The 18,011-nt window shown below is 40.7% G+C and overlaps 1 protein-coding gene across 2 annotated transcripts in view; it reads left to right on the top strand.

The window, feature by feature from the left end:
- LOC111147067 (WD repeat and FYVE domain containing 2) overlaps nucleotides 1-18,011 on the top strand; it is a 175,750-nt gene that overhangs the window by 123,584 nt on the left and 34,155 nt on the right. For both annotated transcript variants that reach the window (XR_002640589.1, XM_022502941.1), the window contains exons 4-6: nucleotides 527-581; nucleotides 8,981-9,131; nucleotides 15,414-15,526. Coding sequence is in view for 1 of the 2 variants with exons in the window: in XM_022502941.1 (XP_022358649.1) it covers nucleotides 527-581; nucleotides 8,981-9,131; nucleotides 15,414-15,526 (319 nt within the window). In the remaining variant the exon portion in view is untranslated. The remainder of the gene's footprint in view (nucleotides 1-526; nucleotides 582-8,980; nucleotides 9,132-15,413; nucleotides 15,527-18,011) is intronic.

Here is an 18,011-nt window from a genome sequence, read left to right as displayed (position 1 = left end):
AGAGAGAGACGAGGAAGCAGGCTCCCTGCTGAGCAGAGAGCCCGATGCGGGACTCGATCCCAGGACCCTGGAATCATGACCTGAGCTGAAGGCAGAGGCTTTAACCCACTGAGCCACCCAGGTGCCCCATAAATAAAATCTTTTAAAAAATAAAATAAAATACCTGATTTGCTTCTATAATAGAGAATTGCCATCGATTTGCTCACCGGCCAAATTTGCAGCTGTAGCAAGTTGAATGAGGGTTATCTTCAAAATTGACCACTGTCAAGACAACTGAACTTGATCATTTTCTTTTTCACACATATACTCAAGAAAACAAAAACAAAAAACCAACCTCAGTGTTACAAGATAAAAATTGTAATTGCATTGAATCATAATCATAATCGTTACTTTTAAAGATGTACAAAAATGCTGAGTTGATTGGCCATAGTAATGTTAGATCTAATTCTGCGATGATGTTTTTTCAAAACCTAATTATTCACTTAAAGAATTTCTTTTTACTTGATATTTTTCTTTTCTTTTGCAGGAGTTTATTTTATCAGAAGATTATAACAAGATGACTCCTGTGAAAAACTATCAAGGTAGGCATGAGACAGCAGTGTTTTTACTTAGACTTTGAAATGTCTCTTGACGGCTTCACTTTACAGTAGTCAGGGGAAACAAAACAGAGCAGCCCTTTCAGGTGAATTTTATCCGAGTCTTTGAGTTAAGAAACTGAGGCCTAATGAGGTTGGGTGACTTGCCTAAGGTCCTGTAGCTGGTTACATGCAGAACCGGACTGGGTTGTTGTGACCCCAGAACCTCTGACCTTTGTCCTTTGTCTCTCTGCTACACTACACGGCCTCAAAGCAGTGTAGCAGGTGCAGAGAGTAGGGTCAGTGTTAGAAGTGAGCTGCTTTACATGGGGCTCGTTATTCATATTCATATTCATATTTTTGGTTAAATATGTTTAAAGGCCTAGAATATCCATGTTGTCTAAGGGAAAGGAATTTAATGTGTCTTCAACATTGGCAGTGTGCCATACATGGATCAGGAGCCATTTTCTGTAATGATTTATTTATCTAGACCAATGATGTTATAGGATCAGAACATTAGAAGTGGATCTTTTAAGACTTAGAGGTTATTTCATCCACAATTTCTTGATTCCATCCATCCTGTATGATCATCCACACTCTTTTCCAATACCTCCAAAAACATACCTAGCAAACCATCCCGATTTTTATAAAATTCAAGTATTAAGTTCTTTATTTCTAGATTTTAAGCCAAAATTCATTTCCCTGTGGATTTATTCTTTGTTTTCACATACTACTTACCAAGTATTCCTTGAGTACCTACTGAGTTTCAGTAACTGAGGATCATAATAGTAAACAAGACATGTGTAGTACCTGCCTATAAGCAGTTTGTAATTATGTAGAGGTTACAGACAGGTAGCCAGGTCATTAAAATGTTATGTTATGAATACTAGAAAGTTCCTCTGTTGGTTTTTGTTCAGCCTATTGGAGCCACAGAAACTAAGTTGAATCTCTGTTATACATGACAGCTTTTCAGTGATTTTAAAACAGCCATGAAAATTCCCACCCTGGTCTCTTCTTTCCTCCTTATATCTCAAACATTTTACATTCTCCTTTACATGACCTGAATTTTTTTCCTTAAAAAAATTTTGTTTTTTAGTTGTCTTGGTCACAGATCTTGGGATATCATGTTGTACCTCTGGAGCCATTTAAAAAGGGACACATTGTGGTAGGCAGCCTCTGAGATGGCTCCTGATGATCCTTGTCTTCTGTTATTCATGCCCTTGAGTGTAGACCCCCCTTGAGTGTAGACTGTACCTAACATATGGCAAATGGATGTCACTTCTAAGATTAGGTTACAAAGAGATTAGCCCTTCTTGCTTGCCCTCTCCTGCTCTTTCTGGAAGCCAGCTTGCCATCTTGTGAGCTACTTTATGGAGAGGCCTATGTGGTGAGGAACTGAGGGAAGCCACTTCAGTGGCTGTTAAGGAACTGAAGCCCTCAGATAGTTCAGTAACCTCTGAGGAGCTGAGTCTAGTCGACATGAGAGAGCATGGAGTTCCGCAGGTCCTTCCTCTGTCAGTCTTAGAGTTGAGACCGTAGTCCCACCACATACCTCGATTTCATCCTGTGAGACACCTTTCAGTAGAGGCACCAAGCTAAGCTATACGAAGATTTCTGATCCACAGAAGTTCTGAGATAATAAATGTTTACTGTGTTATGCTATTAAGTTTGGGCATAATTTGTTATACAGTAGATAACCAATATACATATGTAATGTGATAACTACAGAATTGTATTTCCTTCCTCTTCTGGTCACTCTTCTATAAAGGGTGAACTTCTGACAAGCCACTTTATACTGTGGGCTCATGTGGAGCAGTGAGCTCAAACCCCTTAATGATTCTCACTTGAGTTGTTATTAAACTATGTCTCCTGTAATTTTGAAGCTGTTGCTTTTCTTGGTATGGGGGTGGAGAGGGAGGTTTATTTTGTTTTTAGCCTAAATGCTGGACTACAGGTTATTCATCATCTCATTTTATTAAGTCCATCATCTCAGCTTATCAAGACATTTTGAAATCCCAGTAGTCATTTTATATATATATATATATATATATATATATATATTTTTTTTTTTTTTTTTTTTTTTTTTTATTAATGCAATGCTAAGCCCATGAGAGAAACAGGAGGGTGAGTCCCATGTACCAGAAGCAAAGACAGAATTAAAACTCAAAGTGATATGCATACTACCTGACATTGTAGCTATCTTGGGGAGAAAAATAGAACTTCTAATAGGTAAAAGCTTTTGTATGAACATTCACTTAGGGACAAAAGATGAGACCTAGGACTTGAGTGAGATAGGAAGTTGCAACTCTTATTTACATACAAAGATGAAATGCATAAAGGACTGTAGCCCATGAGAAAGAGAGGATCCATACTCTCCACTTATTGGCCCAGAAGACCATAGCATAATTTATTCCTGATCTCAAATCTGGATCGAGGGGAAAAATCTTCCAGGTAAATGAAAATTACAACCTAAAATTCTGGATTTGGAATACAAATTTAAATCATTCATGTGGTGCTAGAAGCTCCAGCTTAAGAATTTAACGTATGAATTGGTCCTGGGCCAGTGGTATCCTCCTGGTACCTGCTAGAAATAAATTCAGAAGCTCTCTTCAACAAGACAAGTCACACAAAGATCTCACAGCAAAAACAAGCCCTGCTTAAGATGAATTCATAATAATAAAAATAAAATTACAAAAGTTAAAAGGAATCAATCCACTATGAGTGGATTGATATTAACAGATATCAAAAATGGAGGTGAAATAAAAATTTTTTCAGGCATAAAAAACAGAGAATTCATAGACCTGCACTTAAGGAAATGTTAAAGGAGGTCCTTCAGGAAGGAAGTAAATGATGCCAAAGGAAGATAAGGATCTACACAAAAGGATGAAGAACAGCAGGCATGGTTACTATAAGATTTTTCCTTATTATTTAAATCTTATAAAAAGACAATTTGCTTCTTAACTAAAAGTAATAAAGTAGCATGAGGGTCATAACATGTAAAATTAAAATGTTTGACATCAGTAACACAAAAGCCAAGAAGTGGGGAGAAATGGAAATGTATTCTGTTGTAAGATTCTTATGCTGCACATGAAGTGGAGTAGAATCACTTGAAGGAAGACTATGGTAAGTTAAAGATGTATACTTCTGGCCCTAAAGCAACCATAAAAGAACAAATCCAAAAGTTACAACTGATTTGCCAGCCAAGGAGATAAAATGGAATCATTAAAATCATTCTCACTGAACTCCTCTTCCCCTGCCAAAAAAAAAAGAGTAAGAGGGAAAAATAGAAAACATATAGCAAAGGGATAGATTTAAACCTACCAGTTATCAATAATCATATTAAATGTATGTGGTCTGAGGCCAATTAAAAGGCAGAGGCCATCAGCTTGAATGAAAAAAGGAGACCCAAATATAAACCACCTACAAGAAATGCACTTTAAATATAAAGACATAAAGCAGTTACAAATAAAAGGATAACAAAAGATACATAGTACAAACAGTAGTCAAAAGAAGGCTGGAGTGGCTGGGTTAATAATAGTTAGACTTCAGAGAAAAGAATATTACCAGGGATAAAGGATTATATTACCAGAGATTATTTCATAATGATTAAGGATCAGTCCATCAGGAGGGCATAATGATCCCAAATGTTTATACTCTTAATAAACATAGCTTTGAAATATATGAAGCAAAACCTGATGAAACTTCAGGAGGAGAAATAGGCACATCCTCAATTTTAGTCAGAAATTTTAGAACTCCTCTCAATAATTGACTGGATATATCAGTAATGAACAGAATAAGTAGGCAGAAAATCAGTAAGGTATAAAAGGCTTGAACATAGTACACAGCCAACTTGCTGTAATTGGCATCTGTAGAACATTCCATTAAACTAAAGCAGAAGACATTCTTTTCAACTTCACACAGAACATTTATCAAGGTAGATCGTATTCTGAGCCATAAAACGAGTCTCAGTAAATTTGGAAGAATTCAAAGGTGTGTTCTCTGATCAAAACAATACTGAACCAGGAGTCAATTAACAGAAATATCTCCAGAAAAGCCCCCAAATATTAAGAAGCTAAATAACCATGAATCATCTAAGTAATCCATGGGTCAAAGAAGAAATCAAAGTGGAAACAGCGTATCAAAATTTGTGGTATGCTACTAAAGCAGTACTTAACTAAACACCTATGTTAGAAGAAAGAAAGGTCTCAAATCAGTGACCTTAGTTTCTACATCAAGAAACCACAAAGGGGGGCATCCAGGTAGCTCAGTCAGTTGGGCATCTGCCTTCAGCTCAGGTCGTGATCCTGGGGTCCTGGGATCGAGCCCCATGTCGGGCTCCCCACTCAGTGGGGAGTCTGCTTCTCCCTCTGCCTCTCCCCCTGCTTGTGCTCCCTCTGTCCCTCTCAAATAAATAAATAAAATCTTAAGCAGAAGAGAAGAAAGATCATAGCAGAAGTTCATGAAATAGAAAAAGAAAATAAAGAAGTATCAATGACACCAAAAACTGTTGTTTGTTTTGAGAGGATGAATAAAAGCAATAAACCTCTAGCCAGACTTAAACCAGAAAAAAAAGAGAGAAGATTCAGGCCACCAGTATCAGGAATAAGGGAAGTGACACTATTAGAGATTGTAGTGATATTTAAGAATAATAAGGAATATTATGAACAACTTTATGCCAATAAATCTGACAACCTAAGTGAAATGAACAAATCTTTGAAAGGTAAAAATTGTGAAAGGTCAGGAAGAAATAGATAACCCTAATAACCCTATATCTACTAAAGAAATTGACTTTATAAATAAACCTTCCCACAAAGAAAACCCCAGGCCCAGATGGCTTTACTAGTGAATTTTATCAAACATTTAAGGAAGAAACAGTACAAACTCTGCACAAACTCCTTCAGAAAAAGACTTTCCAGCTGATTTTTGAAGTGGTGGTATCTGACATGATAACTAGACAAAGACAGTACAAGAAAAGAAATATACAGGCCAGCCTTCCCCATGAAAACAGATGCAAAAAATCCCAACAGAATTTTAGCAAATTAAATTCAGCAGCGTATACAAAGGATAGTACATCATGACCAAGCAAGGATTATTTCAAATTTATACCCAAAAGAAATGGAAGGAGGGATTGCATGCCATTGTGCCTATATTCACAATAGGCAAGAAGAAACAACCTAAAGGCCCATGAATGGATGAATGGTTAAATAAAATGTGGTATACCAATAAAATGAATTATGTTTTGGACACAAAAAAGGAATGAAATATTGATACATGCTACAACGTGGATGAACCTTGAAAACACACTAAGTCAGTGAAAGAAACTAGACACAAAGGACCACACTTTATATGAATACATTTATATGAAATGTCAGGAATGGGGGAGGAGCATCTGTGTGGCTCAGTTGGTTTAGCATCTGACTTTGGGTCAGGTCATGATCTCTGGGTCCTGGAATCAGGTCCCACAGTGGGCTCCCCATTCAGTGGGGAGTCTGTTTGTTCCTCTCCTTCTGCGCCTCCCCCACTTGAGTGCTATTCCCCCCCCAAAATAAATAGTCTTTAAAAAAAAAAGAAAAAAAGAAGAATAGAGGAATCCATTGAGATAGAAAGTAATTAGTGGTTGCCCAGGGACAGGGAAGGAGGAATTGGGGATGTGGGTTTGTTTTGGGGTCATGGAAATGTTCTATAAATAGAACATTTTTCCATGATGATTGTACAACTTTGTGAATATAATAAAAGCCACTAAATGATACACTCTACAATTATTTAAATGATGAATTTTACCTCAATAAACATTTTTTTAAAAAAACAGTGATACCAAAACCAAAGACACTATTAAGAAAACTACAGACCAGTAACTCTCATGAACTTAGATGTTATAATCCTTTCAAAAAATTCTAGCAAATCCAAGAATATACAGAAGAAATTACACACCCATGCCCGAGGGGATTTATTCCAGATATGCAAAGCTGGTTTAACATTTGAAAATCAGTGTAATCCATCACATCAAGAGGCTAAAGAAGTAAAATGATATGATCATATCAATTGGTGCAGAAAAAGCATCTGATAAACTCTGCCACCTATTCATGATAAAAACACAGAGCCAACTACAAAGCAAGGCGATCTTCCTCACCTCCATTAAGAAATATCTACAAAAATCTGCAGCTGACATTGTACTTAATTGTGAGAAATGTTATGCTTTCCCACTATGATCACAAACAAGACAAGGATGTCCTCTCTCAGCCTCCCTAGTCAAGAAGTATGGCCAGACTTCAAGCCCACGTTTCTGCAGCTTAGTGATATGTATGCGCCTTTAAAGGGTTTCTTCTTGAATTAAAGAATTCTGTCACCTTAGAAAGAGTTTGTGCTCTGAGTTTGGGGGCATGTTTTGTTGTTTTTCAGTAGTTCTAGCCAGCCTGACAGAAAGAGAAGCTAGGGTTTTAGTTCTAGTTTGATCATTCATTGTGCCGATTTGAGCAAGTCACTCAACCTTTGAGAGCCTCTGTCTACTCCCCTCACGTCAGGGCAGCTCAGAGTGCTTAACCCCTCCCTTCTGTTTTGGGCTGCCGTCCTCCCCCTTGGACTTAGAAAGTGATGGCACATAGGGACAAAATGCTGGAGGCTACCATCTCGCTGAAATAGAGTTGAGAAACTTGAAGCAACAGAGAAGTTCATTTGATTCCATCATTGGTGGAGATCGAATTGGACATTTGATGACAAGATCTTCAGGAGTTTCTGAGAAGTCATATCTTTTATGTTAAAGACAACAAACATTTTGATCTCGAATGGTGATTGATACTCTGACAGGCAGGTGTTTACTGTAGAGAAGTCATGGTGTTACTGCTTCTATACCCCTTCTTTGTTGTGTCCCTTGAGAGTCTCAATGCTTCAAATATCAGATTTTATTGTATTTTTTTAAAGATTTTATTGATTTATTTGACAGATCACAAGTAGGCAGAGAGGCAGGCAGAGAGAGAGGAAGAGAAGCAGGCTCCCTGCTGAGCAGAGAGCCCGATGCAGGGCTCGAACCCAGGACCTTGGGATCATGACCTGAGTTGAAGGCAGAGGCTTTAACACACTGAGCCACCCAGGTGCCCCCAAATATCAGATTTTAAAATATCAGGCATTTGGTGGAATGGTTGTCCTGTAGGTACTCTTTGGTTTGGTAGCCAGTGTAAAAGGGCCCTCCTGCCAAGGCCAGGTTGTGTCTGTAAGATGAAGAAACCACCCACTTTTGCAGGGTCATTATAGTGACTAAGTGAAAGAATTATTTTTAAGTTCTTGGCACTTGTTAGACACTCAGAAATTGGCAGGTGATACTGTTATTGTCAGTAGAGCTGCATTGGTCCATCCCTACTAACTCTATTTTCACGATCAAAATGGGAAAGTGATGTTTTCTCTATCACATCATCACGCTCATGACGGGTCTGCTCTTGCCCACCAGACTGCCAGCTCCTGGGCACAGGGCCAGTGAGGTCCCGATTCAGGTTACTGATCTTTGTCTATCCCAGTCAGCTCTGTTCAGCAGCCATGGACACCCTCTGCCTCACCCTCTGGAACTGTTTAAGAAAAAAGCAAATTTTTATGGATTTTTATTTGATAATTGAGAAGCCATGAGATCTTGGCCAAACTACTCAACTTCATTGTGCCTGAGGTTACACATATGTAAAATAGGGAGATGGAGTAGATGACATGAGCAGTTTCTTCTAACTGTGAAATTGTGTGATATGGTAATTCTGTGATGGTGTTGCCTGTGTGTGAGCAACCCTGGGAGATTTGCCCTCCTTATCACATGTGTGTATACTTTGACATAAGGGTGATTTCCTTCTCTTTTACATGTCACTTGGGAGTAATTCTGCCCTCCTTCCCAGCATTTGATTTCTTACAGAAAATTCATCTAGAACTTTGTTGTGGGTTTAGTAAGCCACATTTCACCAAAAGGAGAACAGTAACGCTCCGTACTTTTTTTAAGCTTGCATAAACTCACCCAGGTGACTTTCTTATAAGACATCATGTGTTCTGTTGTTCTGTGATCACACTAAGACTGACACTCTCCAGTCCAGCAGCTCTGTCATGTCTGAGAGAGGCGGCCCAGGCCCTTTGGTAATGGGGACTTCTGGATGGTGGTGAACTTGGGGTTGGCGCAGGCGGGAAAGAAAGAGAGGGATGGAAGGAAATGGATAGTTGTTTTTTTTTTTTTTTTTAAACAACTCAGGCATGCCCGTCTACAGTGGTATACCTCTCCCCCTAGTGAGAACCACTGTTCCGGGCTGTGTTTCTAATGGCTGTCCGTACTCTCCAGCTTCCTCTGGGATGGGGAGAAGACAGTGTCACGTCTCTGTGGACCATGCTTTATCAATCTCCTTTATGATGCTTTATGGGTTATTTTCTTGTCTCTTGGCTTTTAGCGCATCAGAGCAGAGTGACGATGATCCTGTTTGTCCTGGAGCTGGAGTGGGTGCTGAGCACAGGGCAGGACAAGCAGTTTGCCTGGCACTGCTCGGAGAGTGGGCAACGCCTGGGAGGTTACCGTACCAGTGCCGTGGCCTCGGGCCTGCAGTATCCTTTGCTGAACAAAAATCCCTTGGTGGGAACTTAGCTGTTGTCTCCTTTCTTTCATGGGAAAAGTTTGGGTATGTGCAACTTGAAAGTTTGTTATTTGCTGAGTTGCCCTGCTGATTAAGATTCTCATTGACTTGACTGGTAACACAAATCATGGAGGGTCCTCACGGAGGTGGGTGAAAGTGAGGTGATTTCCCCCCAAATAACAGATTCTGCTGAGCAGCTTGTAAGGTGACTGTGACACAAGTCTGACATCCAGACAGGACACAGTCCAGATTTCTGAACGTCAGCTGTCGGAAGGAATTCTGGAACAGGGAGATAAAACCATCAATGAAAGACAGCCTTTACCTACAGAAGTAATTTGCATACAGATATTAAGGTTGTGAAGAACCATCAGAATCCTATTTATTTTAAAATATTTATGGAGAAGCTACAGGGCCACAACCACTAGTAGGTTAACTGGTATTTACACGGTAATAGTACAGACTTTGTTCCAGGTATAAGGCCCTTCCAGGATATGTAGAATGATACTAATTCTTATCCCCCAAGTCTCGAGACTTATACGCCCGGTGTGAATTATCGCTCATGCTGGGTAATCCTCAAGTTCGGCCCACTGGGCTGCAGCATACACGGGCTTGACTGGTGTGAAACCCGGGGCGGTGATGCTGCGTAAGGAACAGCAGACCCTGGGCTTCTTGGTTTAAAAAGCAGAGAATCACTCTCCACCTTGTGATGAATGAGGGAATACATGGAAACAGATCACTTGTCAGCAAAAGCAGGAAGAAATAGTGAGACTTGCTTTCAGATGTTCATCTCATATTTATAAAATGCCTATTCAGTGATTCTCAACAAATCTGACAAAGTACTTTGCTGTCTCCTTGCAGACGGGCGACAGTAGCTGTATTTGTGTGTGTGTGAATGTTAGCTAATGGCACTCCTCTTTTTCTTTCTTGTTTTCCTCACTTGGAAGAGCAAGATAATGAAACTAAGGATGGCCATCGTGGAAGGTTCTAAAAATGGCATGTTGCCAAGCAGGCCAGAAATGAGAGTGATAAGGAGCGGCAAGCAGGATCAACTTATCTTTGAGAGGGTGATACCCGCTGTTAAGAAACCTGAGTTTACTTTCTAAAAGCCAGTTGACATATATGCCCGAAATATATGAACTCTCTTGTCGTAGTTGACTGATTTCTTACAGTATTAGAATTGGAAAGGCCCTTAGTGGTCATCTGGGTCAACTCCTCGTTTTACAGATGAGTCAGCTGAAGCGCAGAAAGGGTCTCCTGCCTTATCTGCAGCCACCCTGCTAGTATGTCAGAAAGTCACCAGAACCCAGGTCTTCTGCCTTGCACTGTTTTCTCCCATCATACCATGTTACCCTTTTGAGACCAGAATGGCGTCAATAGAATTTGTTCGTACTATGCTGGCTTCTACATCACTAGCTACGCCTAAAAGATACATCTTCTTTATTACTTAGCCAAGCCAAGGAATATAGAAAAAAGGCAGATCTTACCCTTAAGAAGTTTACTTTTTAAGCTATCTGAAAATGAGAAACAACACGAATGCCCAGAATCGAAAGTCTCCTGACTGTGGTGGTCCCTGACCCTTCTCTTTAGGCATCTTCTAAAGTCACCTTCATTTTTCAGCTGTTTCCTTTGACCACACCATGTGGTTTACCAAGCTGAAAAAATCATGTGATCTGATATCAGAAGCGTGTGCGTGTGTGTGTATGTGTGTGTGTGTAAAAGCCTCTGGGTTCATTTCCCAGTGTAACCATCTAGTTCAGCCTTGCTGTTAATGGGGAGGGGAGCTTCAGGCTCTTCCAGAAGATTCCCTCACCTTCCACATTTTGCTTCTTCAGCTCCGAGTTTGGAGCCACAGTGCCTGCCCTTACTCCTGATTTAAGAATGGCCTTACAACCTTCTATCTCTGATAAGTTTCCGATGCTCTGTGCACACTGCATAACTTGATGCTACTTTTTCAGAGGGTGTCGTATGGGAAACATGCGACTTTCCCAGGGCTGGAGGGTTTTTTCTGGAAGGTGCCCAGTGCACAGATTGTTAACAGTGTAAACATACTCATACAGTGTTGGGGTTCACACTAAAATCCAACTTTTAAACACATTTCTTCATGGGAATCCTCCACCCCACCTCTTTCCTCTTCTTTCTGACACCTGTCATACTTACAGGTTTCTTAAGAAAGAAGTTCTGCTGAAACAACATAAAATATTAAGAATAATATCAGTACCCTAATGTCTCTTCCTAGTGGACAGTGGTGGTGTTACATAAGAAACTTCCACAGATGAACCACCTTTTTCCCATCTCCAACTCAAATGGTCATTCATCCACGTCAGCAACAGAGAAAAATCAGGTTGAGTTAGCCTTTTTTTTTTCTTTGTTCTGGCCTCATAGGGGAGGGGAAGAAGTATGTGTGCAGTGGAAATAACCAAAATTCAAGTAGAGAAATAAAGGAAGACAAAGAGACTGACCTTTGAAAAATTGAATTACCAGATTCTGAATAACCTCAAAATCTTTGGTTGCTTTGGCTAAAGGTCTGAAGCTTCACGCATTAAGAGAGCTAGAACACTAACAGTAACAGTAATTGAAAGGAAGAGAGGAGAGCAAGGAGCAGAGGAAAAAGAAAAATGTCTTAATTTGCAGTTCCCGAAAGTTTTATTTAGTGCTTCTACATAATGTTACTTTGCTCACTCTCAGAACAATAATTAGAAGTAAAAACCAAAAGACCAAATTCCCAATTTTCACAGTGTAGAAACCAAGGCTCAGAAAGGTTAAGGGACTGTCAGGACTCCGACCTGGCAGAACCAGGATTAGAACTCGGGTATTACAATCTTTCCACTAGCCCTTTGAATACCTAAATACAGCAGAGTGGAGGTATTTCCCAAAGGTCACCTGGCAGGTTGATGTTAGGAAATTGAACTGTTTTCCTTCGTCACTTTACTTCCTGGTATTTAAATTTGTGCATACTTAAGCTTCAACTTTTAGTCTTCTCATTTGACTGTGTTTCAATCCCATTTTTCATGCTTCTGCAGAAATAATTAAGGTACTCTCCGTTTCAAGATTTTATTCATGTTGTAGGTATTTCCAGGATGTCACCCTATATAGGACAAGGTCTTTTCACCAGGAAGTCTCTTAGATCTATTCATATTCAGGGCAAGAGTACTGGAAAGCTATAAGATTATCTTGATTTTTATATTAATGACGGTCATGCTGGCTTTGAGGTTGTACTGTAATTTTATTATTTCAGTTCTCTTTCAAATAGCTTTTGCTGCATTTATATTTTTTTACGAGACTGCTACTATTTACCTGCCATCATAAAGACTGTCGGGTATCAGAGTGCATTTGTTTCTTCATCTGTGTCCTTATAATTAATCTAGGTAAACATAAGGTGATCTTAGTCCACATCAATCTTAATATTGTTTTACATATATCTCCCTTGTTCTTGAGACTGGGAGAATTTGTGGTGCCTTGTTCTTCACTTACGATGAAAATTTTCAAAACATGCACCATCTGGGAGAAGAGGCTGTAATGGACACTCACATACTCATCAGATCCAGGATTGATTCTTCAATCTTTTTGGCTTTCTCTCTCTCCTTGCTGGAGTATTCAGAAACAAATTTCAGACCTAATGTCATTTCATCCTTACCAACTTCATTGTGCGCCACTGAAAAATACAGAATTTTAGTAATCACGATGCTATTATGACTCCTAAAAATTTATAACCATTACTTGATACTATAGAATAATTGATCCATTTTCACATCTCACTTACTGGCTTTTTCCAGTGAGTTGATTTGAAATCGGGTCCAGACACAGTTCGCAAATTGACTATGGTTGTCCTATTCTAAATCTCTCAATCTAGAGCAGTGATCTCCTCCTCCCCCCCCCTTTTTTTAAATATTTTTATTTATTTATTTGACAGAGGTCACAAGTAGGCAGAGAGGCAGGCAGAGAGAGAGGAGGAATCAGGCTCCCTGCTGAGCAGAGAGCCCGATGCGGAGCTCGATCCCAGGACCCTGGGATCATGACCTGAGCCAAAGGCAGACGCTTTAACCCACTGAGCCACCCAGGCACCCCTCCCTTTTTTTTTAAATCCTCCTATAACTTGTTGGAGATACAGAGTCCATGTTCCTGGAGGCAGCCCCTCATTCTGAAGTGATCTGTGCTTCCTCATGATGTCATTTCATCACTTCTACCTATATTTCTCCCATGTTTTTTTTGTAAGCTGGGGGTTACCTCTACAGTCTTGGTTCAGTTCAGATCCAGCTTGTGGTTGTGCTGTCTGGTTCCTAGTGCTTGCAGCAGGAGGCACCTAGTGGTGGGTTGTCACCCCTTCCCATCAAGGCCCAAATTGGTCAGTTTTTCAGGTGGTGACCCCTGGGTCGCTGTGGCACTGACCCGCTCATCAGCCTTGCCTTTATTGGTCTCTCCTGAACCAGTTCTTTTGTTAGGGTCACATTATAGGGTTTCTACTTCATTTTGAAAATTGTGTCTTCTAAAACATTAACATATCTGCTTTATCCTGTGGTACATTTAAGCTGTTTCAAAATAATAATAGCAGTATTATAGCAACAAGACTATGGAATGAGATTTTAGATTTCCTTGCAGTTCTCCTTATCCTTGGAATACATTCTCCCAAGGATGTACAGTTGAAACACTGTTTTAGAGTCACTTGAATAATTCTGTTAACTGTGGTTATATCACCAACTTGATAGTTAGGTTCATTGATTTTACTTTATTGGCAATTTAGGGGATTTTTTTCTTTTAAATTCATACATATTTTTAATATGTAAAGTAATGACATGATTCCAGAATGGAAACTATGACAAGAGAAGTCTCATTATCATCCCTGTCCCTTCAGCTCGTTTCTCCCTTCTGCGTAGGCAGCCACTTGTGTGAGATCTTGATTTGTCATTCCAGAGCTTCCTTTTGTAAAGTAAGTCTACCCCCCACCCTCCTCCCTGCAAGACACACACACACACTTCTCTAGCCCTCTGTGTCTTAGGCAAAGATAGTATAGCTTAAATACCTTGGCTTGTTTTCCCCACTTTATAATATACCCTGGAAATTTCTCCATGTCCGTTTGCTTATGATATGGTGGTCCTTCCCCCCCAATATTGCATGGGTATATCCTAGTTAATTCAATAAGTGCCCTTTTGTTGGAATTTTTTTGTTGCCTTCAAACTTTAGCTATTTAAAATAGTGTGGCCCGAATAGCCTCCGGCATGCATTTTGTACTTTGGCCAGTGTATCTGTGGGATAGATCTCTAGATGTGGCATTACTAGGTGTTATCAACCCCACAAGCTCAGCTAGAGACTCAGTGCCTTAGGTTTGTACTGGAGACCAGTCACGTAGGCAGCCTCTCTCTGACAGGTACCGAAATTCTGGAGTAAGTAGAAAAGCAGGTATTTGGCATAAACCATATTCTGTGTACAGTTAAGGCACAGGGAGCCACTCTTGTCTGCTAAAGGTGGGACCCTCCAGAAATCCAGGTTGTGAGACACCAACCCAGCTTTGTAAGCAGTCTTTTGAAGGCTAGCATTGGGGTCTGGTTTGACTCACACATTTTCATTTTCACACACCGTTTTCATTTTCATCTTCATTTCTTCTTGAACTTTGTGTTCATACGTTTTACCCATTTCTGTCAGGTTTGTGGTTGCTTTCTTCTTGATTTTTCTTTTTGTGTTAGGCATTTGGTCCTTTGTAACATAAGTTACAAATATTTTTTCCAGTTTGTCTTTTGGCTTTGCTGCTGATATCTGTTTGTTGTTGATGTTTCTAGACTTGGCCGTTTTGTTCCAGGGGTCTGTTTGTCTTGTTTATGCACCGATACCACATTTCTAATTACAGAGATTTTGTAACATGTTCTATTATCTGGTAGGGCTAACTTCCCCTATCACATACCACATTGCTCTTATTTTCAGAGTATTCCTGGCCCTTCTTGTTTATTTTTTATATGAACTTAAACTTCCCCAGCTCTGAGAGGAAAAAAAAAAAAAAAAAGCTCTGTTATTTTTATAGGGATTAGGTTAAATTTGTAAATTAATGTTGTAAGGAATGACATTACCATGTGATGTCTTACTGTCCCATAATGCTGCATCTTTTACTTCGTTGTGTCTGCTTTTGTATCTTTTAGTGTTAACATCCAAGCTTTCTTCATATGGGATTTACACGTTTCTTGGGTGTATGTATGTATGTATGTATGTACGTACTTAAATCCCTCCACTCAATTTTGAGAAACGATCCTTAATGTTTCCATGATAGATTTGATGTTGAAACCCGGCATGTGTTTATTGGTGACCAATCAGGCCAAGTAACCATCCTCAAACTGGAGCAAGACAACTGCACCCTGGTCACAACATTCAGAGGACACACAGGTGGGACTGCAAGCCGTATCTCCACGTGCTGCGCTTACGGTGACATATCACCGGCCGCGTGTTCTGGCATTCAGCTGCCATGTTGTGAAAGTGACAGAGTACAGTGTGCTCAGATAGGAATGATACATTTAACTGATTTCAGAATGGTTCAGTAAGATACAGTGTCAGAAATTTTCCACAGTTTTCAGTGCACACAAAAAAAGGAGCCATTCTGTTTCAGAACTGTTGGTGATTTGGTTCTGTGTCCTGTCGCCCTGGAGAAAGCTAGTGTTGGCGTATGTTGATGAGACATTGTTTAAGGCTATGTGGCAACTGCACCAACCCCGGAAGGCTGAAAAGACAGCTGCCTCAGTTTGTCCTTTCCATCCTTGGAGCGAGAAGATGGTGTGCAAGACAGACTCCCCCACTTCTAAGACAAGTGAAATTAAAAAATATGTTCATTGTTTAGCTAGGCTACATAAAAAGGTACAGGCTCCTTTTTTACTTCTTCTGGGCTCTTCTATTATTTAGGATTTGTTTGTTGGGGAGAGAATCAGGATCTCAGGATCATGTAAGCAAGATAATATAAAATAATCCATGCTTAGCCTCTGAAAACACTTGAATAGTTGATAATGATTGTTTTTTTTTAATATTTTATTTATTTATTTGACAGACAGAGATCACAAATAGGCAGAGAAGCAGGCAGAGAGAGAGGAAGAAGCAGGCTCCCTGCCGAGCAGAGAGCTCGATGTGGGGCTCAATCCCAGAACCCTGGGATCATGACCTGAGCCGAAGGCAGAGGCTTTAACCCACTGAGCCACCCAGGTGCCCCAATAATGATTCGTTTTTACTAGTATTTTTAATATGTGATGTTGACCCTGGGAAATGAGTCACTGCCTGTTTTCATGGTTATTAATGGGCTTTTTATGTCTCCTACAGATTACCAACCTATGATTTAGTACAGAATAAGGTTCATACTGAGTTTAGATGGCATATAAGAACACAAGTAGGTGAATAGGGATGTAAAATGGGATAGTACCTAGATCATAAGGGATTTCCTCAGGGAGAAAAAAGGAATGCATAAAGAGGAAAATGAATCCAGGGGAAAAGAGTCCTAAAAGATAATCTTAACTATCTGTGTTTCTGGGAAGAAGAACACATAGAAGCATCCCCTGTGGATAGGACCCAGGTCTTTCCTGATTGGGTTTCTCTTTTTAGCCACCTACACCCTGGGTAAGCCTGGCCTGATAGGGACCCAGAACTGTTCCCACCTCAGGAACCTTAAACTTCGTTTCACTGCTGACTCAGTCTTCTAATCTTCAGATTTTCTAAGCCCTGCCTCCGGCCCCATTTGCTCTTGTCGGTGTTGACCAGTCTTCAGTCCCTCATTCCCCCATGTCTGCGCCCCATCCTCTCTGGCTTTCCAGAGGGGTGTCACTTCAGTAACGAGCTGCCCAGCGCTCTTGGTTCAGGTGCCCTGGTGCTTCCTGGAAGGACAGGTGCCCCATTCACACTGTCCCCGTGGGGCTGCGGCAAGTCGCACGTAAGCCTCAGGCCACCATTACCACTGCCCATTCAGCATTCCAGTTCATCTGCCAGTGTTGCCTCAGTCCCTCCACACAGCCCCTCCACAGTCCCTCTGTACTCCCCAGGACTTCTCCAGACCTTCACTGCTCTCCCCAGGCCCCTGCCCCCTCCCCCAGCTCCTCCTTCAAAGAAGAATAGAGGTGATCAGATAGAAGCTTCAGAAATGTTCTTCTTCGGAGCGCCTGAGTGGCTCAGTCGGCTAAACGTCTGACTCTAGATTTGGTCGTGATTTGGGATCGAGCCCCAGCTCCTCGGTCAGTGCTTGAGATTCTCTCTGTGTCCCGTTCTGCCCCACCTCCCCCCATGCCCCTGTGCAGTCCCATGCGCTCTCTCTCAAATAAATAAATCTTTTTCAAAAAACATTTTTTTTCTTGCCTGCCCTATATTCCTCTCCTCTACCTACCTTCCTCTACCCCTTCCTCATCTCTGGCCCTCCTGCCTCACTGAGGAGTCTCCTGTCCTCTGGCCCGGAGCCGATTCTCCTGGGGTCTCCACATCAAAAACTGTTCCCTTTGTCTCCCCTTGACTGACTCATTCTTCTCAGTGTATTAACATGCTTAAATGTTTTGGCTTTCTCTTCAACCAACAAAACCCTCTCAATCCTGTATCCTGTTGAGGCAGTTTTTGCCTTATTCTCTTTAACAGCTGTGCTGCTTTTTTCTTTTTTTTTTTTTTTAATTATGGTAAAATGTACATAATCGAAAACTCACCGTTTTCATCATTTTTAAGCTTGCAGCTCAGCGGCATTAAGGACATTCATACAACATCTATACAACATTTTCTGTATTATAAAACTGCAGCTCTGACCCCATTAAACACTGACTCCCATGCCCCCACCCCCAGCCCCTGGCAGCCACCATTCTACCTTCTGTCTCTGCGGATTTGCCTGCTCTGGGTGCCTCACAGGCATCCTGCAGGA

Source organism: Enhydra lutris, unplaced genomic scaffold, assembly GCF_002288905.1.
Source record: "Enhydra lutris kenyoni isolate GAN:26980312 unplaced genomic scaffold, ASM228890v2 scaffoldscaffold15, whole genome shotgun sequence".
Classification (NCBI taxonomy): domain Eukaryota; kingdom Metazoa; phylum Chordata; class Mammalia; order Carnivora; family Mustelidae; genus Enhydra; species Enhydra lutris.
This window is presented reverse-complemented; position numbering and strand designations above follow the sequence as displayed.